At 44.9% G+C, this 22,809-nt stretch overlaps 1 protein-coding gene across 2 annotated transcripts in view; it reads right to left on the reverse strand.

Moving 5' to 3' along the window:
- Nucleotides 1–20,557, reverse strand: part of LOC147438297 (uncharacterized) — a 37,748-nt gene extending 17,191 nt beyond the window's left edge. The window contains exon 1 of one of the 2 annotated variants that reach the window (XM_086486105.1): nt 19,922–20,557. In XM_086486105.1, coding sequence (XP_086342231.1) covers nt 19,922–20,395 — 474 coding nt within the window. In that variant the 5' untranslated portion in view covers nt 20,396–20,557. The remainder of the gene's footprint in view (nt 1–19,921) is intronic. The other variant, XM_086486106.1, reaches the window with a different exon arrangement.
- Nucleotides 20,558–22,809: the final 2,252 nt, after the last annotated feature.

The following is a 22,809-nucleotide window of genomic DNA, read 5'->3' on the forward strand; positions in this document are numbered from 1 at the left end:
ATGCACTGTATTATTGTATGCATACTCCACCAATGGCAAATACTGCTCCCACTTTCCTTTATGCTTTGACACATAGCACTTCACCAGATCTAGGACAGTAGAATTTGCCTCTTCTGACTGCCCATCTGTTTGAGGATGAAATGACGAAGAGAATTTGAGCGTTGTGCCCATATTCTCAAACAAGCCTCTCCAGAACAAACTTGTCATGCGTGGATCACGATCGCTAACAATCGACTGTGGCATGCCATGATACTTGAAAATATTTCTCATAAACAAGCGTGCTATCTGATCTGGCTTTTTCTTCTTCCTGACAGGAATAAAATGAGCCTGCTTGCTGAATCTGCAAATGATGGTCCAAATACCATCATTTCCTGTCTGCGTTCTCGGAAGATCAAAGATAAAATCCATAGCAATACTTTCCCATGGTTTATCTGGAATAGACAGTGGTTGCAATAACCCTGGTGCCTTTTGCCTGTCAAACTTGACCTTCTGGCATATTATGCATTCTCGCACAAAGGCATCCACTTCTCTTCTCAATGTAGGCCAGTAGAAGAATGTCTCAACCGCTTTAACTGTAGCATCAATACCACGATGCCCTGCATACGGTGGGACATGACTCTCTTCCATAACTTTGCGTCGCAATGGCTTTGTGACACACAATCTGCCATGCATCATCATAAAGCCATCCTTGAGAAGATAGTGTTCATGACGTTGTCCATCCATTAGCTGCTCGAAGACCCTTGCAAAATCTTCATCATTTGCATACTGTTCCCTCATATCATCAAGCTCATGATGATAAGGAATTGACACAGCTGAAATTTGTGGCTTCCTTGACAAGGCATCAGCCACAACGTTCTTCTTGTCTTCCACATGCACAATCTGAAAATGGAACATGGACAAGATATTTGCCCATCGCATATGCTTCTCAGATAACTTTGCCTGTGTCAAGAAGTATCGCAAGGTCTGATGATCCGTTTGGACAACGAAATCTGCAACTACCAAGTAGTGTTTCCAACTTAAGAGCGCCTGAATCACGGCCTGCAGTTCTTTTTCATAGACTTGCATAGTCTTTTCTGGCCCTTGCAAGATTCTACTCTCATAGGCTACTACCCTGCCATTTTGCATTAGCACTACACCAATGCTACTACCGCAGGCGTCACACTGGACCACAAATGACTTCCTAAGATCTGGCAACACAATGACTGGATCTGAAGTCATCTTTTCCTTTAAGAGATTAAAAGCTGAAATCTCTTTTTGTGTCCATCTAAAGGTGACTGCCTTCTTTTGAAGAGCATGTAAAGGTGAAGCAATCTCAGCGAAATTTCGGATAAACCTTCTGTAATAGGAGCATAGTCCCAAGAAGCTTCGGACATCGTGCACTGTCTTCAAATCTGGCCACGACTTGATCGCTTCAACTTTAGCAGGATCCATTCTGACACCATCCTTTGAGACAATGTGTCCCAGAAAGTGAATCTCTTCCAGAAAAAATTCACTATTGATGAGCAACCTATGGCTGCGTAGCTCTTTGAACACAATGGCCAAGTGATGCCTATGCTCCTCTTCATTCTTGGAGTAGACTATCATGTCGTCAAAGAATGTACCAACAAACTGCTGGTGTGGACGGAAAATTCTGTCCATCATCCTGTTGAACGTAGCATGAGCATTTGTGAGACCAAAGGACATCACTAAGAATTCGTAAAGGCCAAACGTCGTTCTAAAAGCAGTCTTGTGCACATCCTCTGATCTAATGCGGATATGATGGTACCCACTCTTTAGATCTATCCTGCTAAACATAGCTGCTCCTTCTAATTTGTCCAGAATATCATCAATTCTAGGTATAGGGAACCTATTCTTGATGGTATTCTTGTTCAGTGCACGGTAGTCGATGCACATACGCCATGAGCCATCCTTTTTCTGCACCAACAGCATTGGAGAACAGAATGGAGATGAACTGGGCTGAATCAACGCCTTTTCTAACAGCTCCTGTACTTGGCTCATTATCTCTTTCTGCTGAGCCGCACTAACCCTGTACGGAGGCCTATTTGGTGGGCTACTGCCTGGCACCAAATCTATCGCATGGTCCTCGGGTCTCTCTGGCGGTAATTGAGACGGTAATGAATCTGAAAAACAGTCATTGTACTGTTGTAAAAACATTGACCTTTCTTTATCTAGCACAGATAAATTTGATTCATCACAATCTGACACTTCACGTGCAAAAACCAAGTACGCAGAAAGATGCTTTTTCATTACAGAAGTAATAGCAGAAGCTGATACAGTGGGAATAGACTCCCCTTTAAGCTTTACATCCAGAATGTGAGTCTTTCCCCTGCTCTATACAGTGATCTTTTTGTTGTAGGCATCCATGATTCCCTGTATACGAAACAACCAAGGAATGCCTAGCAACACATCACATCCATCCAATGGCATGATGTAAAATTCTTCAGTATCTACATAGGACTGGATATGTAGGCGCAACTTTTCTTGTGCACATCCTCTGATCTAATGCGGATATGATGGTACCCACTCTTTAGATCTATCCTGCTAAACATAGCTGCTCCTTCTAATTTGTCCAGAATATCATCAATTCTAGGTATAGGGAACCTATTCTTGATGGTATTCTTGTTCAGTGCACGGTAGTCGATGCACATACGCCATGAGCCATCCTTTTTCTGCACCAACAGCATTGGAGAACAGAATGGAGATGAACTGGGCTGAATCAACGCCTTTTCTAACAGCTCCTGTACTTGGCTCATTATCTCTTTCTGCTGAGCCGCACTAACCCTGTACGGAGGCCTATTTGGTGGGCTACTGCCTGGCACCAAATCTATCGCATGGTCCTCGGGTCTCTCTGGCGGTAATTGAGACGGTAATGAATCTGAAAAACAGTCATTGTACTGTTGTAAAAACATTGACCTTTCTTTATCTAGCACAGATAAATTTGATTCATCACAATCTGACACTTCACGTGCAAAAACCAAGTACGCAGAAAGATGCTTTTTCATTACAGAAGTAATAGCAGAAGCTGATACAGTGGGAATAGACTCCCCTTTAAGCTTTACATCCAGAATGTGAGTCTTTCCCCTGCTCTATACAGTGATCTTTTTGTTGTAGGCATCCATGATTCCCTGTATACGAAACAACCAAGGAATGCCTAGCAACACATCACATCCATCCAATGGCATGATGTAAAATTCTTCAGTATCTACATAGGACTGGATATGTAGGCGCAACTTTCCGATGATGGGTGTCACAGCCTCTGTATGGCCACGACATGCCAAACCTATCTCTGCTGTATACCCCATCTCTTCAGGTCTGATTCCCAACTTTGAAACCAATTCTGGGGAAATGAAGTTGGCTTTGGCACCTGGATCAAAGAAGATAAGCATTGTTTGATCCCTGACCTTTCCCCATGCTCTACAAAGCTCACTTGCATCTGAATTTGGCTTGTCGCCCACCATATCTGGCTCTAGAACAACCATGGGCCTCTTTCCTTTCCTGTCCTCCTTGTCTTCAGAATCAGCTGGCCTTTTCTTTTGAGGGAAATTCTGAGGAATGTGGCCAAGCTGCTCACAGATAAAGCATTTGTTCTCTGACCTCAAGACCTGCCTTTGCTCTTCCGACTTGCGAGGAAAAGGTCTTTTCCATTTCTTTGCTGGTCCCTTTGCTAGTTCAGCCGTGGCTTTGCCTTTCCATGCTTTGGCTGGCTCCTGAGTCGCTCTAGGAACCTCATTGAGAACGTACTTTTTCGCTGAATTTTTCTTGGCTGATCCTTCCTTGACGCCAGTATTGAATTCACAATCTTTTCCCTTGAGCAAACCATTGCCAGTGTTTGCTACCTCAATGAGCTACGTCAAAGTAGTGACTTTGGTCTTCGTGCAGTACTTTCTCAATCCTTTGGGTAGGCCACAACAGTATTTTTCAATCTATTTTGTCAATGGCACAAACCTGTAGGAAGTTACTGGAAGTAGAGCTTTCCAAAACTTCCGATTGAAGTCAACTAGATTCTTGCAAGTAGCAGCATTAAGCTCGTGCCATTCTGTCATGACATCTGCTTCAAAGTCATCAGATAACCATACTGATGCAAAAATCTGCTTGAAGTAAATCCATGTGGACAGAGCTTGCCCTTGAAGCAATAAAGTTGTCCACCATTGTCCCGCATTCCCTATCAAGAAGGTGGCTGCCTTGCGGACCTTTGAAGCCTCTATAAAATTTCCTCCTGCATAGGCCTTGTCAAACTGCTCAAGGAATGAGAGAGCCTTCTTCCTGTCATCAAACCCTGTAAAGGTCGTGAATGTCACACCTTTGCCACCTTCTTTGTACGGAGTTGGCTTCCAGCGGCGTTAAGTTGTTATATGGAAGTGACTGAAACATGGAAACACTGTTCCTTGGCCGCTATTAAGTTGACCTAGAGATGCCATATTTGGCTGTTGATTTGTAATTCCAGCCATACCAAAACTTGCTTGTGGCATCCCAAATTGGCCCTGAGTGCTTTGAAACCCTGGTTGCATGCTAATGCCACCATACATGGGGTTAGGCATCATCATTTGAGCACCCCCGAACACTGTTCCTGGCGTGTAAAACTGATTTCCAGGTGCATGACCAGCCATGCTCTGGAATACTGATCAACCTCCAAAATAGCCACCATACATGGGGTTAGGCATCATCATTTAAAACTGATTTCCAGGTGCATGACCAGCAATGCTCTGGAATACTGATCCACCTCCAAAATAGCCAAGGTGTACTGAAGGTGGTCGGAAAACTTGTTGCATAGCCTGTAGGTTGCTTCCCTACCCATTAGAACCAGCTATAGGTTGCTAAAAGGTGGCTAGCTGAACTAGTACAGCTTGAAAGACTGGAGTTTCAGCCACCTATTCTTGCACTTTAGGCACAGGTTTTGGAGACTGCATGGTCTCCGTCAAGTGTACAGGTGTTTCCATTGATTCTGCAGTATGAATCACCTGTGCTTGAGCCTTAACAGGCTTTTGAATATGATCCAGTGACCCAACTTGCTAAGACGGAAGAGGAGGTTGCAGAAAGGCTAAAAACCTCGGGTTCTGCATTACCTGTGTGAACATAGTCACAACAGTAACCAACTGGGTCCTGAATATATCATCATCCGTCTGTGGTGGTCTTGAAGACTCACCCAATTCATGTGTCTGTTGACCCTGTGAAGAGGAAACCTCTTCAGTCACATCATCTGGTCTGTCAGCCATAATTGCAATTCCTTGAGTCTAGTCAATGATCCCCTGTGTCTTCAAGCCCAAACTGACCAAGGCTCACTTCTATGGGAAAAAGTGATTTGATCCCGGCAATGGAACCATGAAACCGGCTTGTTTGAACCAAATAGGGCGGTAGACCTTAGACTTAAACTTTATTTGCTTTCACCCATTTAATTTGTCACCCACTTTACCTGTACTTTCAAGACACAACAAAGGGGAAAGGGATACAGCTTGCTAGATTGCACCTGTATGAGAAGACCGACACCAGATTGGCCCCTAAATAGGCGCCCCTTTCGGTATTTCTTTATTCTTTAACAGTTAAGAGGAAGTACAAAGAGTGCTTGTAGCATAACCTGTATCCCGCAGTTCTTAACCTGTATGTGGGAATTTGGGCAGCATAACGGTGCAGAATCCAGCCCAATTCAGTCTGCAAGTAGGGAATCTTAAGGAGACCACTGTCCTTGTCCCTAATCAACCATAAACTGAGCAAAACAGAGCATAACCAGCCTTTGTAATTTCTGGTTTTTCACTGTTTTCAGCTCCCTGTAGCCCCTATACTGTCCCCTGCACCTTGGGGTAGTTGCCCCTTGAATCTGGAGAGTTTTAGGGCACCAAAACAGTCCCAAATCAGCAAAAATCAGCAGCCCAGCTGCGCTGAATTTGCACCTGTTTGGTGAGGTATTTAGCCTCACCGGTTCCTGCTTTTCGTGTAGCAGTTAGCTACACCTGTTCCTGCTCAAGAGGCTCTTGCCTCAACACAAAAGCATGAACCCACAACTGTATACATTGGTCAACTCAGTAGCCCACTAGAGGGGCATCACATAACTGCACGGAGGGGAGAGAGAGAGAGCAGTGAGAGCTGTGCAAGGCATCAGTTCTTGCACTTCACTGTACATAGAGGGTAAGCAAGCACTCCATAGCTCTTAACCTGTGTCAAAGCTGCAAATGAGTCTCCTCTCATTTTAGGCGCCCCCTCTCTGGCCAGAAGTAGCAGAATGCTCACGGAGTGCCACATGGCACACTTTCCGACTTTGGGCATTCCCGGCTAAAAATATCTCAACTGGTGCTTCAGTTGACTTTGCAGCAGAGCAATAAAATGTTCCTCTTGTCATTCCAGAGCTAATGACGAGAACACATTTTCAGGTCCAAAATAGCAGTTCCCTAAATTTTAGGAGATGCTGCCATTGTATCTTTCTAGGTCATCTCACCCTCTTTGTACACTGCAGCCACACCAAGAACTGAAATGTAGCCTATGTAGCAAAGGATTCCACTTTGGCTAATCAATGACCCCACTTTGGCTAACCATAGTCCTTGTCCAACCTTAGTGCTCTCTTGCCCTCAGGCCTGGACTCCCTCTGAACAGTTCCACACTAGCTATGCAATGTAGGGCAGTTAGATTTCCAGAGGGGTGTTTCCAAAAAGTGAAAATAAATAAATAATAAGAAAGAAATCAACAAAAAGGATAGATAGTAGTCACATGTTGGTGTCAGCAACACTTCATTGGTAGGAGGAGGGTCTCACAGCTGAGTTCTTGTCAGGTTTCTGGGAGCGGTTGTGGGACTCCAGACAGTCAAGGAGAGTCACTTTGTTCCACTGGCTTGCTGTACACAGAGCTACAGCAGTTGGGAGCTGGCTAGTACACAGTGGCTTTTCGGCGGCCTGTGCAGCTTGTGGCCATCCTTTGGAGAGTCAACGACACTCTTTGTGGGACTGTCCTACGGCACAGCAGGTTTGGCTTCGGGTTCTTCGGCTGATGCCGGCTCTTTCCACGGCTCAACAATACACTTGGGGTGCTGAGCCTCATCCACTCTCATGGGCCCTGCGTTACATTTTGAGTTGGCTTCCATCGGCAGGATGATAGTGATCCAGGGGGTCGACCTACACTTTAGCTTGTCACAAAGCTTACCCTCAGGAGTGGTGCAGCGAGAGAGAGGGAGCTCGTCTGTGGCCTAACACTCTAGTTCATTTGGCGGGCCCGTTGATCTGCATCTTCGAGGCTCACCCTATCCCATCGGCAGAGACTGTTCATGATTTTTGGTTGGAGCTAATTCACACTCTCCGGGATCAATTGGAGAGACTCCAGGACAGCTCCGACCGCATGCAAGAGCGCAGAGAGGCTTTCCTACGACTATGGCGCCCAAGGCCTTTCTTCACTATGGTCCAGGGTCATAGTTACAGGGGACGGAGGGGACGGACCCTAGGGATGAGGGACACCCGATTCCGGGACGGGGACGGGTGGGGACGGACGGCAGATGCTTGCCAAGTGGGAACGCAAGAATAACGTCCGGGGACGACAGGGGAGGGGAGGGGACGACAGGGAGCGACAGTCAACTTTTTTTAAAATTTGAAAAATTGATCATTTCTAGTGGTTAGTTCCTCTCCAATAGCCATATGTTTGAACTTTGAAGCACCCCAATGGCTATAAAAGCCACCCTTTGGGTCCTCATCTCTCCATGTTTTATTAGCACATTTGCGTCTATATGACTCATGTTCTTTGGTCTATTTAGTGTAAATTTGTGGTCAAAGTGATGGTCAAAGTGACCAAAAGGCATCACCACATACTCGTACAATCCAAAGGATGTTATGAAGGCGGTCTTATATACATCTCTAGGAACATTCTGATTTGACAGTAGCCACTTTTCAGGTCGATTCTACTGAAACAAGTAGAACCTTGTACCTTGTCCAGTATATTATTGATCCTAGGTATCGAGAATCTATTCTTGATGGTGATTTTATTGACAGCCCTATAGTCAATGCACATTCTCCACGATCCATCTGTTGCTAATTGGAACTATTTTCTTATTTTTAATGATTAATCTCTTTTTTTAGGATATTTTATTGTGTGCACTAAGAACTATTAAAAGATTGTAGCTACAAGAACTGCCATCAAGAACGGACAAACTCTGATGTGTCATTTGATGGGTGACGGTAAACATCGCGAAGGAGTTTCCGTAAGTTCGGTGGAAAGGGCCGGGTTACGAGTGCCCCTGATGCGTCACATGATGGGTGACGGGTGCATCAGTAAGGGGGCATCCCGTAGGCTAAGGAGGAAATCCGAACTGAGTGAGAAAATACGCGTAAGAACGCAAGCACAAGAATAAAGATGGGTTCAATGAAGATTTTTACGAAAAGCAAGAACATTCGCGGGAGGGCAGATGTTTTCCCGCGAGGAGTCTGTGTCTGCATTGCATCTGTGCCGTGTCCTGCACCCAAGGACGCCTGGAATGTGTTTGTGTAGCATTGTTTTCACTAACTGAGTAAGTTTTTAAAGTTTGAACAGGTTCACATTTTATTTTATAAAGTGGCCGGTCACTTTTAAGTGACCAGCCCTTTATTAATAAAATAAAGCAAGTCCCTCTAAAAAGCCAGCGCTAATAGGCTACGCACGCTGAAATCTGCAATCTCTCTCTCTCCTCTCTCTAAAAAACGCCAGCACCAACGATCTCTCTCTCCTCTCTCTAGGGCGCCAGGGCTCTGCTTTTTCGGCTGCTATTCCCGCCGGGTACGAGAGCCTATAAAAGGACAGCCAACGTTCAGTTTCTGGAGAGGCCGGAAGCAGCAGAAAGTGCTAGCGCTGGGATTCTGGAGTAGAGGCTGGCAACGGAAATTGCAAGTGTTCGTGTGACGACTGAGTACAGAGGTCGCTTTTCCGAGTAAGGAGCGACAAGTATACAGAGTTGATACGCATTGAGAATTGTTGCTTTGTGTGGTTTGTTTTGCAAGAACCTCCCGTCTTACGGGAAAGTACGGCTTTACGCCTAAGTCCCTTACGGGAAAGTACAACTTTACGCCTAAGTCCCTTACGGGAAAGTACGGCCTCGCGCCTAAGTCCCTTACGGGAGGAACGGCCTTGCGCCCAAGCCCTTTACGGGAAAGCACGACCTTCGGGTCTAAGATTACAGAACGGAGGGGTTTCCTCGGGTTCTCGTGCTTGTATAAGAATTCTCCCTGAATAAAGAATACTCTTAACGGGGGGGGACCAGCCCATCTTCTGGTCCCCAATACTGTGTCGATCTTCTCCCTTCTCTCCCTTTTGCAAAGTATTTTATTTTTCAGATTTCTAAGTGCTCGTGTACGCTCCCGTTTTGTGACAGTGGTATCAGAGCTCTGACTCCTCTCTTTCTCTGCAAAGAAGGACGATTCCGGGAAGAACGGGAAGAACCATGTCGGGCCAAGGGAGAAGTGTTGAAGAGGAGATTCAACAAGTGCAAGCTCAGCTTGCGGATTTGCAACAAATCTTACTATTGCCAGATGTCGAAAAGCTCTTGGGCGGAATGAAGAAAACGAATGGAACCAATGCAGCCAGGCATCAAGACAACACTGTTGGCGTGAGACCACAGGAGGAAAGAGAAGAAGAACGTGCCGAGGTGCACAAAGGATCTTCGGATCGGAATGAACGGCCTACTCCAAGGAAAGGCCAGGAAAAAGCGCTCTCTTTGCTAGACGAGAGCAAGGACATCTCTATCTCATCTCCATCTTACTCTCCTGATTACACTTCTACTTCTCGATCATCTCGTCAGAAGAAGGAAGCCGCTACTACTACTGCCCTACATCAACCTAAAGATAAGCCTCGATTCAAGAAGCATGGTCGCAAGTCTCAACATCGCATGAGAGTCTTCAAATCGGGCGACAAGGACATCAAGTTCGAAACCTACAACAGACGGAAAGACATCTGCAAAGCACTGTCCTTCATCAGGCAGTTTGAAGTCGCCTTTACCAATGGGCACTTCACAGAAAGATCCAAATTACGCCATGTGGGGATGCACCTCAAGGAAACGGCAAGTAATTGGTGGTTAGCCAAGATTCTGGAAGGTTCTCAAGCCAGAACTTGGGAGAGCTTCAAATCTGAATTTTATGAACAATTTCTTCCACCTGACTTCGAGCAGGACATACGGAAGGAATGGGACTGGCTTGCCCAGAAGGAACATGAAAGAGTAACGACTTATGTGGACAAGTATTGGTCGGTTCTTCTGAAGGCCACTCCCTTCATGAAGATTGCCGACGCGGAAAAGAAACGAAAGTTCGAAGCGGGTCTCCAACCGCAGCTTCGAAAGAGTATGAAAGTGTATCCGCATGACACTCTTCAGAGGATGATGGAGTCAGCAATCATTGCTAAGGATTTGCACTCAACCGGGACACCCAGAAAAATGGAGCATAGCACTTACCGTGCAAGACAAAGAGGGGTCTACGATGACCAAGGGAGCCAAGGAAGAAAACGTCCTCCATCTAGGGACTATGATCATTCTAAGAAGCCAGAGGGCAATGGCAAGCGAACTAAGTATCTTTCTCCTACTCAACTTCAAACTTTCAGAGAGGAAGGAAGATGCTTCTACTGTGGCGAGAAAGGACATATGAAACCGGATTGCCCACTAAAGCAGCAACGGCAAGAACAAGCCTCTACGAGGCAAGAAAAAGCAAGGAAGGAACCCGCACCGCCAAGCTCGAACTCAATTCCAGATGTTCAAGGAACCACAGAAACGGAGAAAGGGAAGCGTCAACTTCTGAAGGGCTGGGGGTCTTTGAACAACCAGCGAGTACTGATTCTTTATGATCCAGGATCCACGGATAACTTCATCTCCCTGGATACTGCGGAACGTTTGTGCCTCACACCGGCTCAGCTTGGCACACCGGTTACATCCGGATCGGCATTCGAGGGGTTGACAACCAATGCAACTCCCGTGCAAGGACAACTCAATCTTCGGATTGGCGAGTACAAGGACCGCGAATCATTTTTGATGGCACCCATCGAGGAGTGTGATATCATCTTGGGTATGCCATGACACTTCCACATGACACCTATTCCCGATTATGTGGAAAAGACCCTCACTTTTGACCATGGGGGTAAGAAAAATTAAAGATTCATGCTGATGCAGGAGATTGGTAGTTCCCAATTGTAAGCCATATCTCCATTAAGAAAGAAATGAAGAAGTGTGATTCTGCTTACTTGATTTTTGCACGTGAGAAGGATAAAACTAGTATTTTGCACGTGAGAAGGATAAAACTAGTAGGGACTCTCTCTCTAGTCTGGAAATTAAGCGTCTTCAATTTATTGAAAAGTACAAAGATTGTTTCACGGAAACACTTCCTGATGAACTCCCTCCGGAACGTCCGGAAGATCACCGCATAGATCTCATACCGGGTAGCTCGCCTCCCAATCAACCCCCTTATCGGGTAAGTCTTGCTCAGCAAGAGGAAATTTTGAAGCAAGTCAACGAGCTTCTAGAGAAAGGGTTAGTACGGCCAAGTGCTTCACCCTACTGCTCTCCAGTTCTACTGGTACAGAAGAAAGATGGCACGTTTCGCATGTGCATAGACTATAGGTCTTTAAACAAGATCACGATCAAGGATCGTTTTCCGATCCCTCGGATTGATGATATACTTGATAAGTTGCAGGGTGCAAGTGTCTTTAGTCGCATAGACTTAAAGAGTGGGTATCAACAAATACGGATCGCCCCTGAGGATGTCCATAAGACTGCTTTCCGCACAACCTTTGGACTATATGAATTTTTGGTAATGCCTTTCGGCTTGACCAATGCTCCTGCGACGTTCAATCGCATGATGGACCGCATTTTCAGCCCGTATCGAGCTTTTACGGGAGTATTCTTTGACGACATACTCATCTTCTCTAAGTAAGAAGAGGAACATCAGAAGCACTTGGACTTAGTGTTTCAAGAATTGCGAAAGCATGAGTTGCATGCGAATGCAAAGAAGAGCGAGTTCTCTCTCAGAGATACACTATCTCGGCCATATAGTCTCTCACAATCAAGTGAGTATGGATCCTGCCAAGATCCGAGTGGTAGAAGATTGGCCTATTCCCACTACGGTACATGATGTACGTAGCTTCCTGGGATTATGTTCGTAGTATCGAAGGTTTGTCCGAGGATTTGCTCATGTAGCAGGACCCCTTCATGATTTGACAAAGAAGAAGATTCCTTTCAAATGGGGATCGAGACAACAAGGAGCTTTTGATCGGCTCAAGTACTTGCTAAGCCATGGACCTATTTTGATAGTGCCTGACTTAAGGAAACCATTTGAGGTTCACTGCGATGCTTCAGGCGATTGCATCGGAGCAGTGTTAAACCAAGAAGGCCATGCAGTGGCCTACGAAAGCAGACGGCTTAAGGATGCAGAGTTGCATGCATCAATCTACGGAAAGGAACTCACGGCTGTGATTCACGCCTTATCCAACTGGAAGCACTATCTTCTAGGAGCGGATTTTGTGATCAAGACTGATCACCAGAGTTTGCGGTATTTTCTTACGCAAAGGAAACAATCTGAGAAGCAGATGAGATGGGCTAACTTTTTGTCTATGTTTCACTTTCATATCCTTCACACGGCTGGGAGTAAGAATGTGGTCGCGGACGCATTGTCTAGGCGGCCAAGGGTGAACGCTATCACTTCGGTGTATCACCAAGAATTAGAAGCACTACCAGATTTGTATCCGAATGATCCAGATTTCTCCACCATTTGGGGAAAGCTACATCGTGGAGAGAATGAGTTTCCCTATTCCATTCAGGACGGTTATCTCTACCACCATCAAGCCATATGTGTGGCGGAACCATTAAGAAAGAAGATCATGGATGAAGCACACGCTTCGCCTTATGCGGGTCATCGGGGTATTCTCCCTACGACCTTAGCAATGGAAAGATATTTCTTTTGGCCTAGCCTTAAAGCAGACATTGATAAATATATCAGGGAATGCTTGGTTTGCCAAAAAGTGAAGTATGGTCGCCATAAGACGCCTGGGTTGCGGGTTGCTACAACCTTTGCCTGTGCCTAATGAACCTTGGGAAAGTATTGCCATGGACTTCATCATGGACCTCCCTAGAACTCAGACTGGAAATGACGCAATCTGGACCATTGTGGACAGGTTTAGCAAGCAAGCACACTTTATACCAGTCAAGAAAACGATAAAAGCAGATCATATGGCTAGGGTCTTCCTGGCACAGATCTTTAAGCATCATGGAATGCCTAAGTCTATTGTGAGTGATCGAGATCCTCGCATGACAGGAAATTTTTGGCATGCCTTGAAGGATAATCTTGGTACGAAGCTGAATTTTTCATCTGCCTACCATCCTCAAACGGACGGGCAAAGTGAGATAGCCAATTCCACAGTATTGGATATGTTAAAAGCTTATGTGTCAGACCGGCAATCTGACTGGGAGAAATATTTGCCTCTTGTCGAGTATGCGTATAACAATACCATACACTCATCGACAGGGAAAGCACCTTTTGAGATTCTCTATGGTAAGCCTTTGCTTCCACCCATCCTTTTAACTAAGGATAAGATCTTTGCAGCAGATGAATTTGTCCAGGATTTGGACACAGCCTACGGGCAAGTTAGGAGAGCTATTCTACGCTCTCAGGAAAAGCATAAGAAAGCTGCAGACAAGCACAGAAGGAATCTAGACTTAACAGTCGGACAGTTAGTCTTACTCAAGTTTGAGAGGCAAGACTTAAGAAACAAGCGTCTCATAAGGGGAAAGTGGTAAAACTTTCTACCCGTTATTATGGGCCATTCAAGATCACTGAGCGAGTAAATGATGTCACTTTCCGATTAGAGCTATCGCTTAATTGGAAGATCCATAATGCTTTCCATGTCAGTTTACTCCGGCCGTATGTGGGACCGCCTCCAAGCCAGCCTAGTGTTGAAGAACCTCCTGAGGTTGAGGAAACAGAAGAAATACTCCAACCGGAGCAGATAGTAAGTCATCAGGAGCGGTCTCTCAAATCCGGAAAGATAACACGGAAGTATTTGGTTAAGTTTAAGAACTATTCGAATCTAGATGCTCAATGGATGACGAAGGAGGAATTAGCAGCTTATCCCGAGATACTGGAGGTATATGTCCAAGCACTACAGTTGAGGTCAACTGTTTAGAAGCCGGAGGGATGTTGCTAGTTGGAACTATTTTCTTATTTTTAATGATTAATCTCTTTTTTTAGGATATTTTATTGTGTGCACTAAGAACTGTTAAAAGATTGTAGCTACAGGAACTGCCATCAAGAACGGACAAACTCTGATGTGTCATTTGATGGGTGACGGTAAACATCGCGAAGAAGTTTCCGTAAGTTCGGTGGAAAGGGCCGGGTTACGAGTGCCCCTGATGCGTCACATGATGGGTGACGGGTGCATCAGTAAGGGGGCATCCCGTAGGCTAAGGAGGAAATCCGAACTGAGTAAGAAAATACGCGTAAGAACGCAAGCACAAGAATAAAGATGGGTTCAATGAAGCTTTTTATGAAAAGCAGGAACATTCGCGGGAGGGCAGATGTTTTCCCACGAGGAGTCTGTGTCTGCATTGCATCTGTGCCGTGTCCTGCACCCAAGGACACCTGGAATGTGTTTGTGTAGCATTGTTTTCACTAACTGAGTAAGTTTTTAAAGTTTGAACAGGTTCACACTTTATTTCATAAAGTGGCCGGTCACTTTTAAGTGACCAGCCCTTTATTAATAAAATAAAGCAAGTCCCTCTAAAAAGGAAGCGCTAATAGGCTACGCACGCTGAAATCTGCAATCTCTCTCTCTCCTCTCTCTAAAAAACGCCAACACTAGCGATCTCTCTCTCCTCTCTCTAGGGCGCCAGGGCTCTGCTTTTTCGGCTGCTATTCCCGCCGGGTACGAGAGCCTATAAAAGGACAGCCAACGTTCAGTTTCTGGAGAGGCCAGAAGCAGCAGAAAGTGATAGCGCTGGGATTCTGGAGTAGAGGCTTGCGACGGAAATTGCAAGTGTTCGTGTGACGACTGAGTACGGAGGTCGCTTTTCCGAGTAAGGAGCGACAGGTATACAGTGTTGATACGCATTGAGAATTGTTGCTTTGTGTGGTTTGTTTTGCAGGAACCTCCCGTCTTACGGGAAAGTACGGCTTTACGCCTAAGTCCCTTACGGGAAAGTACAACTTTACGCCTAAGTCCCTTACGCGAAAGTACGGCCTCGCGCCTAGGTCCCTTACGGGAGGAACGGCCTTGCGCCCAAGCCCTTTACGGGAAAGCACGACCTTCGGGTCTAAGATTACAGAACGGAGGGGTTTCCTCGGGTTCTCGTGCTTGTATAAGAATTCTCCCTGAATAAAGAATACTCTTAACGAGGGGGGGACCAGCCCATCTTCTGGTCCCCAATACTGTGTCGATCTTCTCCCTTCTCTCCCTTTTGCAAAGTATTTTATTTTTCAGATTTCTAAGTGCTCGTGTACGCTCCCGTTTTGTGACACCATCTTTCTTTAGGACTAAAAGCACGACGAACAAAATGGTGAGATACTGGGTTGAATGGATCCTTTTTCCAACAATTCTTTCACTTGGTTCATTATCTCTTCATTTTGGGATGTGCTTACTCTGTAAGGTGGCCGGTTCGGTGGCGTACTGCTTGGAATCAATTCAATCGTGTGATCTTCACAACATTGAGGAGATAACTCTCTTGGTAAACCTTCGGAGATACTGTCAGCTTGAGCTTGCAAAAATTCAGGTCGTTCCTTCTCAAGTTCGGACAAATTAGACATTTTCTTGTCATCTATCTCATTTAAGAAAATCGAGTAAACAAATAGACTGGATTTCATTAATCTGGAAATGGCCAAAGGCGATACAAGTGGGACTGACTCGCCCTTCAATTTTACATCAAGTCCTATTTCTCTACCCTTTTCATTCTTCAACGTTGCTTTTCTTGCCATGTAGTCGACCACCACATTGTTCTTGTGGAGCCAAGGGATTCCCAAAAGGACATTACACCCCTCCAAAGGCATGATATAGAAGTCCTCGTGCCCCAAATACCCTGACAATCCAGCCGAAGTTTGCCTATGACAGGTGTAATGGCCACATCCCGTCCAAGTGCCACTAGAACTATCTCAGCTGGTGGTCGCATTTCTTCTGACGTAATTCCCAGTCGAGTCACCACTTCAGTCGAAATGAAGTTGGCCTTGGCTCCTCCATCGAAGAAGATAAGGGCTTCTTGATCTCGTACTCTACTCCACGCTCTGCAGAGCTCCGTACTTTCATCCATTTGCTCAGGGTCGGTCCTAAGAAAATCTGCTACCAGTCCAACTTTTGTCTTTCCCTTCTTTGCTCGCTCCTTTGCTCCTCTAGAACTCTCAAGCTTGTCCTCTGGCTGTTCTTTTGGCGCCTTGTCAAGGCATCTGGTGAAAACATGCCCATGTTCGCCACAACCGTAACATTTACCCTCCTTGAAGTATTTGGCTTGTTGTTCTTCCGACAATCAAGGGCCTCAAGGTCTCTGCTTTCCCTTCCTTTTGTTACTGTTGTTTGTATCTTGTCCGGTCCAAGCTGTGACTAATCTATTTGTGGGGTATGTAAGAGTGCCTCCATGCATTGCAAACCCTCGCTTTGCATGTCCCATCCATTGTTGCATGAACTCGAACTTCTGCAGCAGACAATAATCTTGTATCTCTTTAGGTAGATCACAACAAAATCACTCTATATGTTGCTTGAACGTAATTTTCTTGAAAGAAGAGGCTAATAAGAAAGTGTCCCAAAATCTCTGACAGTAGGTATCTAGGGTATCTTCCTTGGTCATCCTCGGATGATTCCAAGCGGTGATCACATCTCGTTCGTATTCTTGAGTGAGCCATGACGAAGTGAATACTCTTTTGAACTGAAGCCACTATGTCTGTGCCTCCCTTCGTAGAAGCATGGTAGACCACCAAGTCTGTGCATGTAGGATGCTGCCCTCCGGACTTTGAAGTGCTCTGAATAGTGCCCTCCGAAGTATACAATATCAAACTGTTGAATGAAAGCGAGGGCTCTCTGAGTATCCTTGAAGCTAGAAAAGTGTCAAACTTTATAGCTTGCCCGCCCTCCTTAAAATCTTTGGGTTTCTTCTTCTTATCCTCGTGAAAATCATATTGGTTGGCTCTTGCTTGCTCTTAGCAAACATCGGCTCTCAGGAGGAGGAATACTTGTCTGAACCATCGAAGTACTTCCAAGATCTTCTATGGGATCGACTCTTCTTTGCCTTCTTCGTGCCTCTCCTCTGTCTCTTGATCTTTCTCCTCTTTTTGCTCTTTCTTCCTCGTCACTAGACTCATTTGTCAGTTCAGCCCGCCGCCTTTCAGAGTCCACATGTTGCATTGAATGGACAGGGAACCAGTTTCTAGGCAATGCATCAGGTTTTTCCACCACCCACGGTACATCCTCGATATTTCTGGGGTGGATCTGTGTTCCAAAGTATGGCCGGTAATGCACCTAGAAACCAGCAATATATGCCGGGAACAGTGTTTGGGAGTATGCAAGGCATGATGCCAAACCCCATGTATAGTAATATCGGCATGCAGCAAGGCTTTCAGAGCAATCAAGGCCAGTTTGGGGTGCCATGGGGCAATTTTGGCATGGCTAGTTTTTCTGGACAGCAGCCAAATATGGCACTTACGATGCAAAATGTCTCTGGCCAAGGAATGCCAATGACCCCTATTACAGTGCCCATATTGTAGACAATTCCCTATGACAATTCGGGGGCATTGGAAAAGCCAAAAGCTTACAAAGAAGGTGGTGCAGCTGTAAAGTTTAGCACTTTCAGCGGCTTTGAGGATAAGGCAAAGGCTCTTACTTTCCTCCAGCAGTTTGATACAGCTTATGCAGGGGGGGATTTTACAGAGGACTCTAAGGTCACAAAAGCTGCCATTTTCTTAAAAGGCAATGCGCTTACATGGTGGACGACATTATTGATGCAAGGACAGGCACCCGCCACATGGGTATACTTCAAGCAAATGTTTGCATCTGCAAGGCTGTCAAATGAATTTGAAGCCGATGTCATGACGGATTGGCACCAACTCGCTGCGGCTACTTGCAAGAGCCTTCAGGAGTACAATCGGAGGTTTTGTAAAGCGTTGCTCTCAGTAACCTCCTACAGGTTTGTGCCACTGACAGAGCACATTGAGAAGTATTGTTGTGGGCTGCCTAAAGGGATTCGAGATTACTGTATAAAGAACAGAGTGGCTACCCTCACTCACCTTATGGAAGTTGCCAACATTGGTCTTGCCTTGTTGAAGGGAGAGGATAGTGGGTTTCCGGGCAACGTGAAAGGGGGGCAGCAAAAGAAAAATTCAGCAAAGAAGCCCTTTGTGAAAACGGCTCCTGAAGCGTCACAAGGTTCAGAAAAGGTCGACAAGGACAAGGACTCAGCCGAGACTTCTGGAGCGCAGGCAAAGAAACAGGAAAGGAAGCCTTTTGTGCGTAAGTCGCTCGAGGAAAAGAAGGTCTTGATGGTTGAGAATAAATCCTTTATATGCAAGCAGCCTGGGCACTTTGTTACACATTGTCCACAAAGGAAAAGACCAGTTGACTTCTATGGCAAATATATAAAGGCCCTTGGGCTATCACTTTGTATCCATCTAGTGAGGGTTAATCGAAACAATCTCAAGCTTGGCTTGCTTCTCTCTCTCCCTCTTTCTATCACCCAAGTGTGGTAGATTGTTTCCCTCTTGAATAACAGGTTCTCCTCGTCGGATAGATCTTTAGGTCTCTTGGGATAGTTTCCTACGACGTCTCTCCTTCTTCTTCTTCTTCTTCTTCTTCTCTCTCTCTCTCTCTCTCTCTCTCTCTCTCTCTCTCTCTCTCTCTCTCTCTCTCTCTCTCTCTCTCTCTCTCTCTCTCTCTCTCTCTCTCTCATACACACACACACGCACGCAAACACTCGTGCATGTCTGCTACCGCAAGTGTGTCTTGCATCTACTGCGCTATTTTGTCTCTCAGAAATATCAGCGAACATGGGGTTTGTAGGGTACAAATCCTTCAAATCATCCATGGGGATGAGTGACAATAGTGATGTAGTCCACAAATGGTCGACGAGATAGTGCATCAGCTATCTTCTTGTTATTTCCTTTGACATGGAGGATTTGGAAGTGAAATAGAGAAAGGAAATTGGTCCATCCCAATTTCTTTCAAGAAATTTTGAATGGTTCCATAAAAGTAGTGAAGGCTCTGATGTTCAGTCTCAATCATAAACTCTGCTTCTTTAGATAAGGCTTCCATGAATCAAGAGCATGTAAGATAGAAAGTAACTCCTCCTCGTCAATGACCTAGACAACTCATATGGACATAGTCATTGCAATTCTTAAGAGGAAAACACATGCCCATCTGCTCAAGGACTACTCTAAAGCTAGTGCCACAAGCATCAGCATTGGGCAAGCACAAAAGACTTCTTCAAATCGAGAAGGATGAGTGCGAGCATTGGATCAGTAGACAGCTTGCTCTTCAACATGTTGAAGACATTGATTTCCTTTTACCCCTTTCTCCATCAAATAATGAAGAGGAGAAGTAAGAGCGGCAAAGTGCTCAATAAACCGTCGACAAAAGAATCTAGTTCAAGGAAGCTGTGAAGTTCATGAACAAACTTCATATCAGGCCACTTCTTTATTGCCTTAACCTTATCTAGATTCATGCGAATATCCTCTGCAAATATGATATGTCTAAAATAGTGAATTTTTGACATTAAAAACTTGCTCTTCTTGCCAACTTAAATTCAAAAAACCAAAGCCAAATGTTGTCCATGCTCTTCTTCACTTTTAGAAAAGATGATCAATTTGTCAAAGATTGTTCCAGGGAAATCCGGATACTTGCAAAAAAATTGTTTCCATAAACCCATGCCCCCTCCCCCCCCCCCCCCCCCCCCCCCCTTAAAAAAACATACACACACACAATCAACTATGCAAGAAAGGCTATTAAAAAAACACACTAAAAATTAGATTTTTTTATGCACCTTTCTGGGGTACACTTTGATCACATGTCGAATTTGATCAGATTCAGGGTGCTCATGAAGGGCTAGATTGTAAAAGTGAGACATGAAGTCCTGGCGGCCCATTTGAGTGACATAGCCCCATACTTCTTTTCTTTGCAAGGCAATGTAGTGATTGTACTGGGTTCTGTTCTCTGCATCAAAGTCAGAAACCATGCTCGCAACCATTCCTTTCTTCCGGAGTTCATGCAGCTTTTCTCCGCCTCGCAATCTGTAGCTTGCCCACAAAGTAATAATTTCTGAATTGGAGCAGTTGCTGCTGATTAGCTCTTTACTGGGAGCAGGCTGTTCTTGGGCTTCTTGAGGAGCATAGGTACTCCGCCCTCTGCTCAACAGGATTTGTGCAGAGTGGAAAATAGAAATTGGGTACCTCAAGAATCTGTTCACCAGCATTCTCTGCGTTCGCCAGCTTAAAAATCCCGGCTCATTTCCTTGCATCGGCAACTGGCCGCCTTCCAAAGACCATCAATCATATCGGTGAAGAATAGCTGGCTATGACCCAACAGTGCTCGGCCGACGGTGATATCAGCTCAGACAGGCACAACTGTGCAGGGAAACCAGCTCGCGATAATCTTATCTGACATAGCTTCACGCATGTTCATTTTCGAATATTCGAATTTCCAAAGGGAAATTACCAAAATACCCTTGTAATTTGTGTCACCTCAAAATTTAAAAATTTCTCAATATACCCTTGGATCATTTCAGAATGGATTTACCCCAATTTTTGCATAAATTATTCACCAATGAGCTCACTAGTAGAGCCATCTGTGTTTGAAAATGATAAACAATTTCAGTTGAAGAGGCCTCAATACCATCTAAAATCCTAATTCTATCATCTTCAATTAAGGAAAACCAATCTCCTGCAAAAGAAATTGTTTTTAGAGATGTTTGTGAGGTTTAATTAGGGGTATTCTGGGAATATTTACAAAATTGAAGGGCATTTTGGGATTTTTTGGCCAATTATGAGGGGTGGATTGGGAGTTTTTGAAATTTAAGGGGTATTTTGGCAATTTCCACAAATTACAGGGGTATATTGGTAATTTTCTTGCTTCCAAAATACCATTTTATCGACTTGCAAGATTTGGCTAAGTAGGCGGAAGAGTAATGTAAGTCCTACCCAAATTCACTCTCTCTTTGGTCTAGAGCATTTGAACTCACCCCCCCACTTGCAGGATTTGGGGCCTTGCCTCAAGACTGATTCACACGGGCTATGAGATAAGATCAATGGTCTCCCTTTTGGGGCAGCATCAACATCAGAATTGCGCCATCCGATCGAAGAGTAATCCTCGAGTGAAGGCATAGTGAACCAAATTAAAATGAACTCAAAGTAATCATCATTGTGATCCCAAGTGATTTGCTCCTCAATGTGACACCACCCATCACGCGTGTACACCGTGTGAACTCAAAGTGACCTTTCTCCTTTTAGTTACAATATCTTTTATGGGTGTACAATGTATCAAGTAAAACATGATGGAGTGTTGGTTGAGCCTTGGGCTTGGGAGTGATTGTTCCGGGGCCAAGACTCGGGGTTGCACCTAGCAAAAACTTTTTTTCCCCGTTCAATTTCAAAATGACAGCCTGATTCCTTGGAGAACCTAGGCAAGAAAAGACGTAAAATGAAGGGATCCACTGAAGAACTAAAACAAAAAGAAGATTTTAATGCTTTCATATGAAAAACTAGTGTGTGATCCGCGTGTTGTTGCTTCCAAGCAAAGCATGGTCATTGGGTCACACACATGCACATATTTGTAGGTGTGTGTTTGCATGCGCACACAAAGTGAGGAGGGTGGACTATAGTTCCTATAATCACTCAAGAAAGATGACAATTCTCTCTCTCTCTCTCTCTCTCTCTCTCTCTCTCTCTCTCTCCCCAACAAAAAACGCAGACGTTTTTTGACCTGGTAGACAACAGTTCACTCTTTTGATCATAACTTCTTCATTCGAACTCCGATTTGGGTGATCTATAGCCTCAATTGAAGAGCACGAAGCCCTCTACGCATTGATATAAAGACATAAATTTTTAGACTTATGGAAGGTGTTTCTGTAACAGCATTTTCGAAGTGAACAGGTTCAAGAAAATTGACTCTCATCTCTTATTTTACATACAATGTCTTCTCTCACTCGCAAGGGTTCTTCTTCTTCAACAAGGTCCACAACCATTGTGGAAAATGATCCAAGATCTCCTACGTATGGAGATAGCAACACAACCACCCAACCAACGACATCGAAAACCATGATCATGGCATACTTGGTATCATTGCAAGAGACCGTAAACAAACAAGGAGAAGACTTACGAGCACTTGCAATGGAGAATGGCACAGTAAGGGTACTTGTGGTTGAAAATGAGAATCCCAAGAGGACACTTGAGATGCAAACAACACGTTTGATGCAACTTGAAGAGGAAGTCAAGGAGTGTAAACACTCTCTTGTGGACTTGAATGCCTTGAAGAAGCGGATGAGCAAAGTAGAGCATGACCATGTATTGAAAGAGGAGAAAATTGACACCATGAGCCAGGATGTATGCGACATGAAAAATGTATGCACAAACAAGTCTTGGGCTGATGTATGTGGTAGCATTGTGGTTTCTAATTCCTCATTCATGCAAGATATGGCTCAAACAAAGAATGTTGAGAATGTGGATATGGAGGAGTTGAAGGAACGGAAGCGATGTTCCAAGAACATTGTTATTCGTGGAATTCCCGAAGAGAAGTTAGAGAAACCTCCTTCTCTTGCCATTGTTATTGTTTCTTCAAAATCCACTTTGGCATGTCCGAAGTTATGGTCTATGGAGCACATAGAATGGAGAAGCAAGGGGCTCCTCGCTCGGGAGAACGGGCAATTGTATGCACCAT

Source organism: Adiantum capillus-veneris, chromosome 17 (genome assembly GCF_014529385.1).
Source record: "Adiantum capillus-veneris isolate H3 chromosome 17, ASM1452938v2, whole genome shotgun sequence".
NCBI classification, from domain to species: domain Eukaryota; kingdom Viridiplantae; phylum Streptophyta; class Polypodiopsida; order Polypodiales; family Pteridaceae; genus Adiantum; species Adiantum capillus-veneris.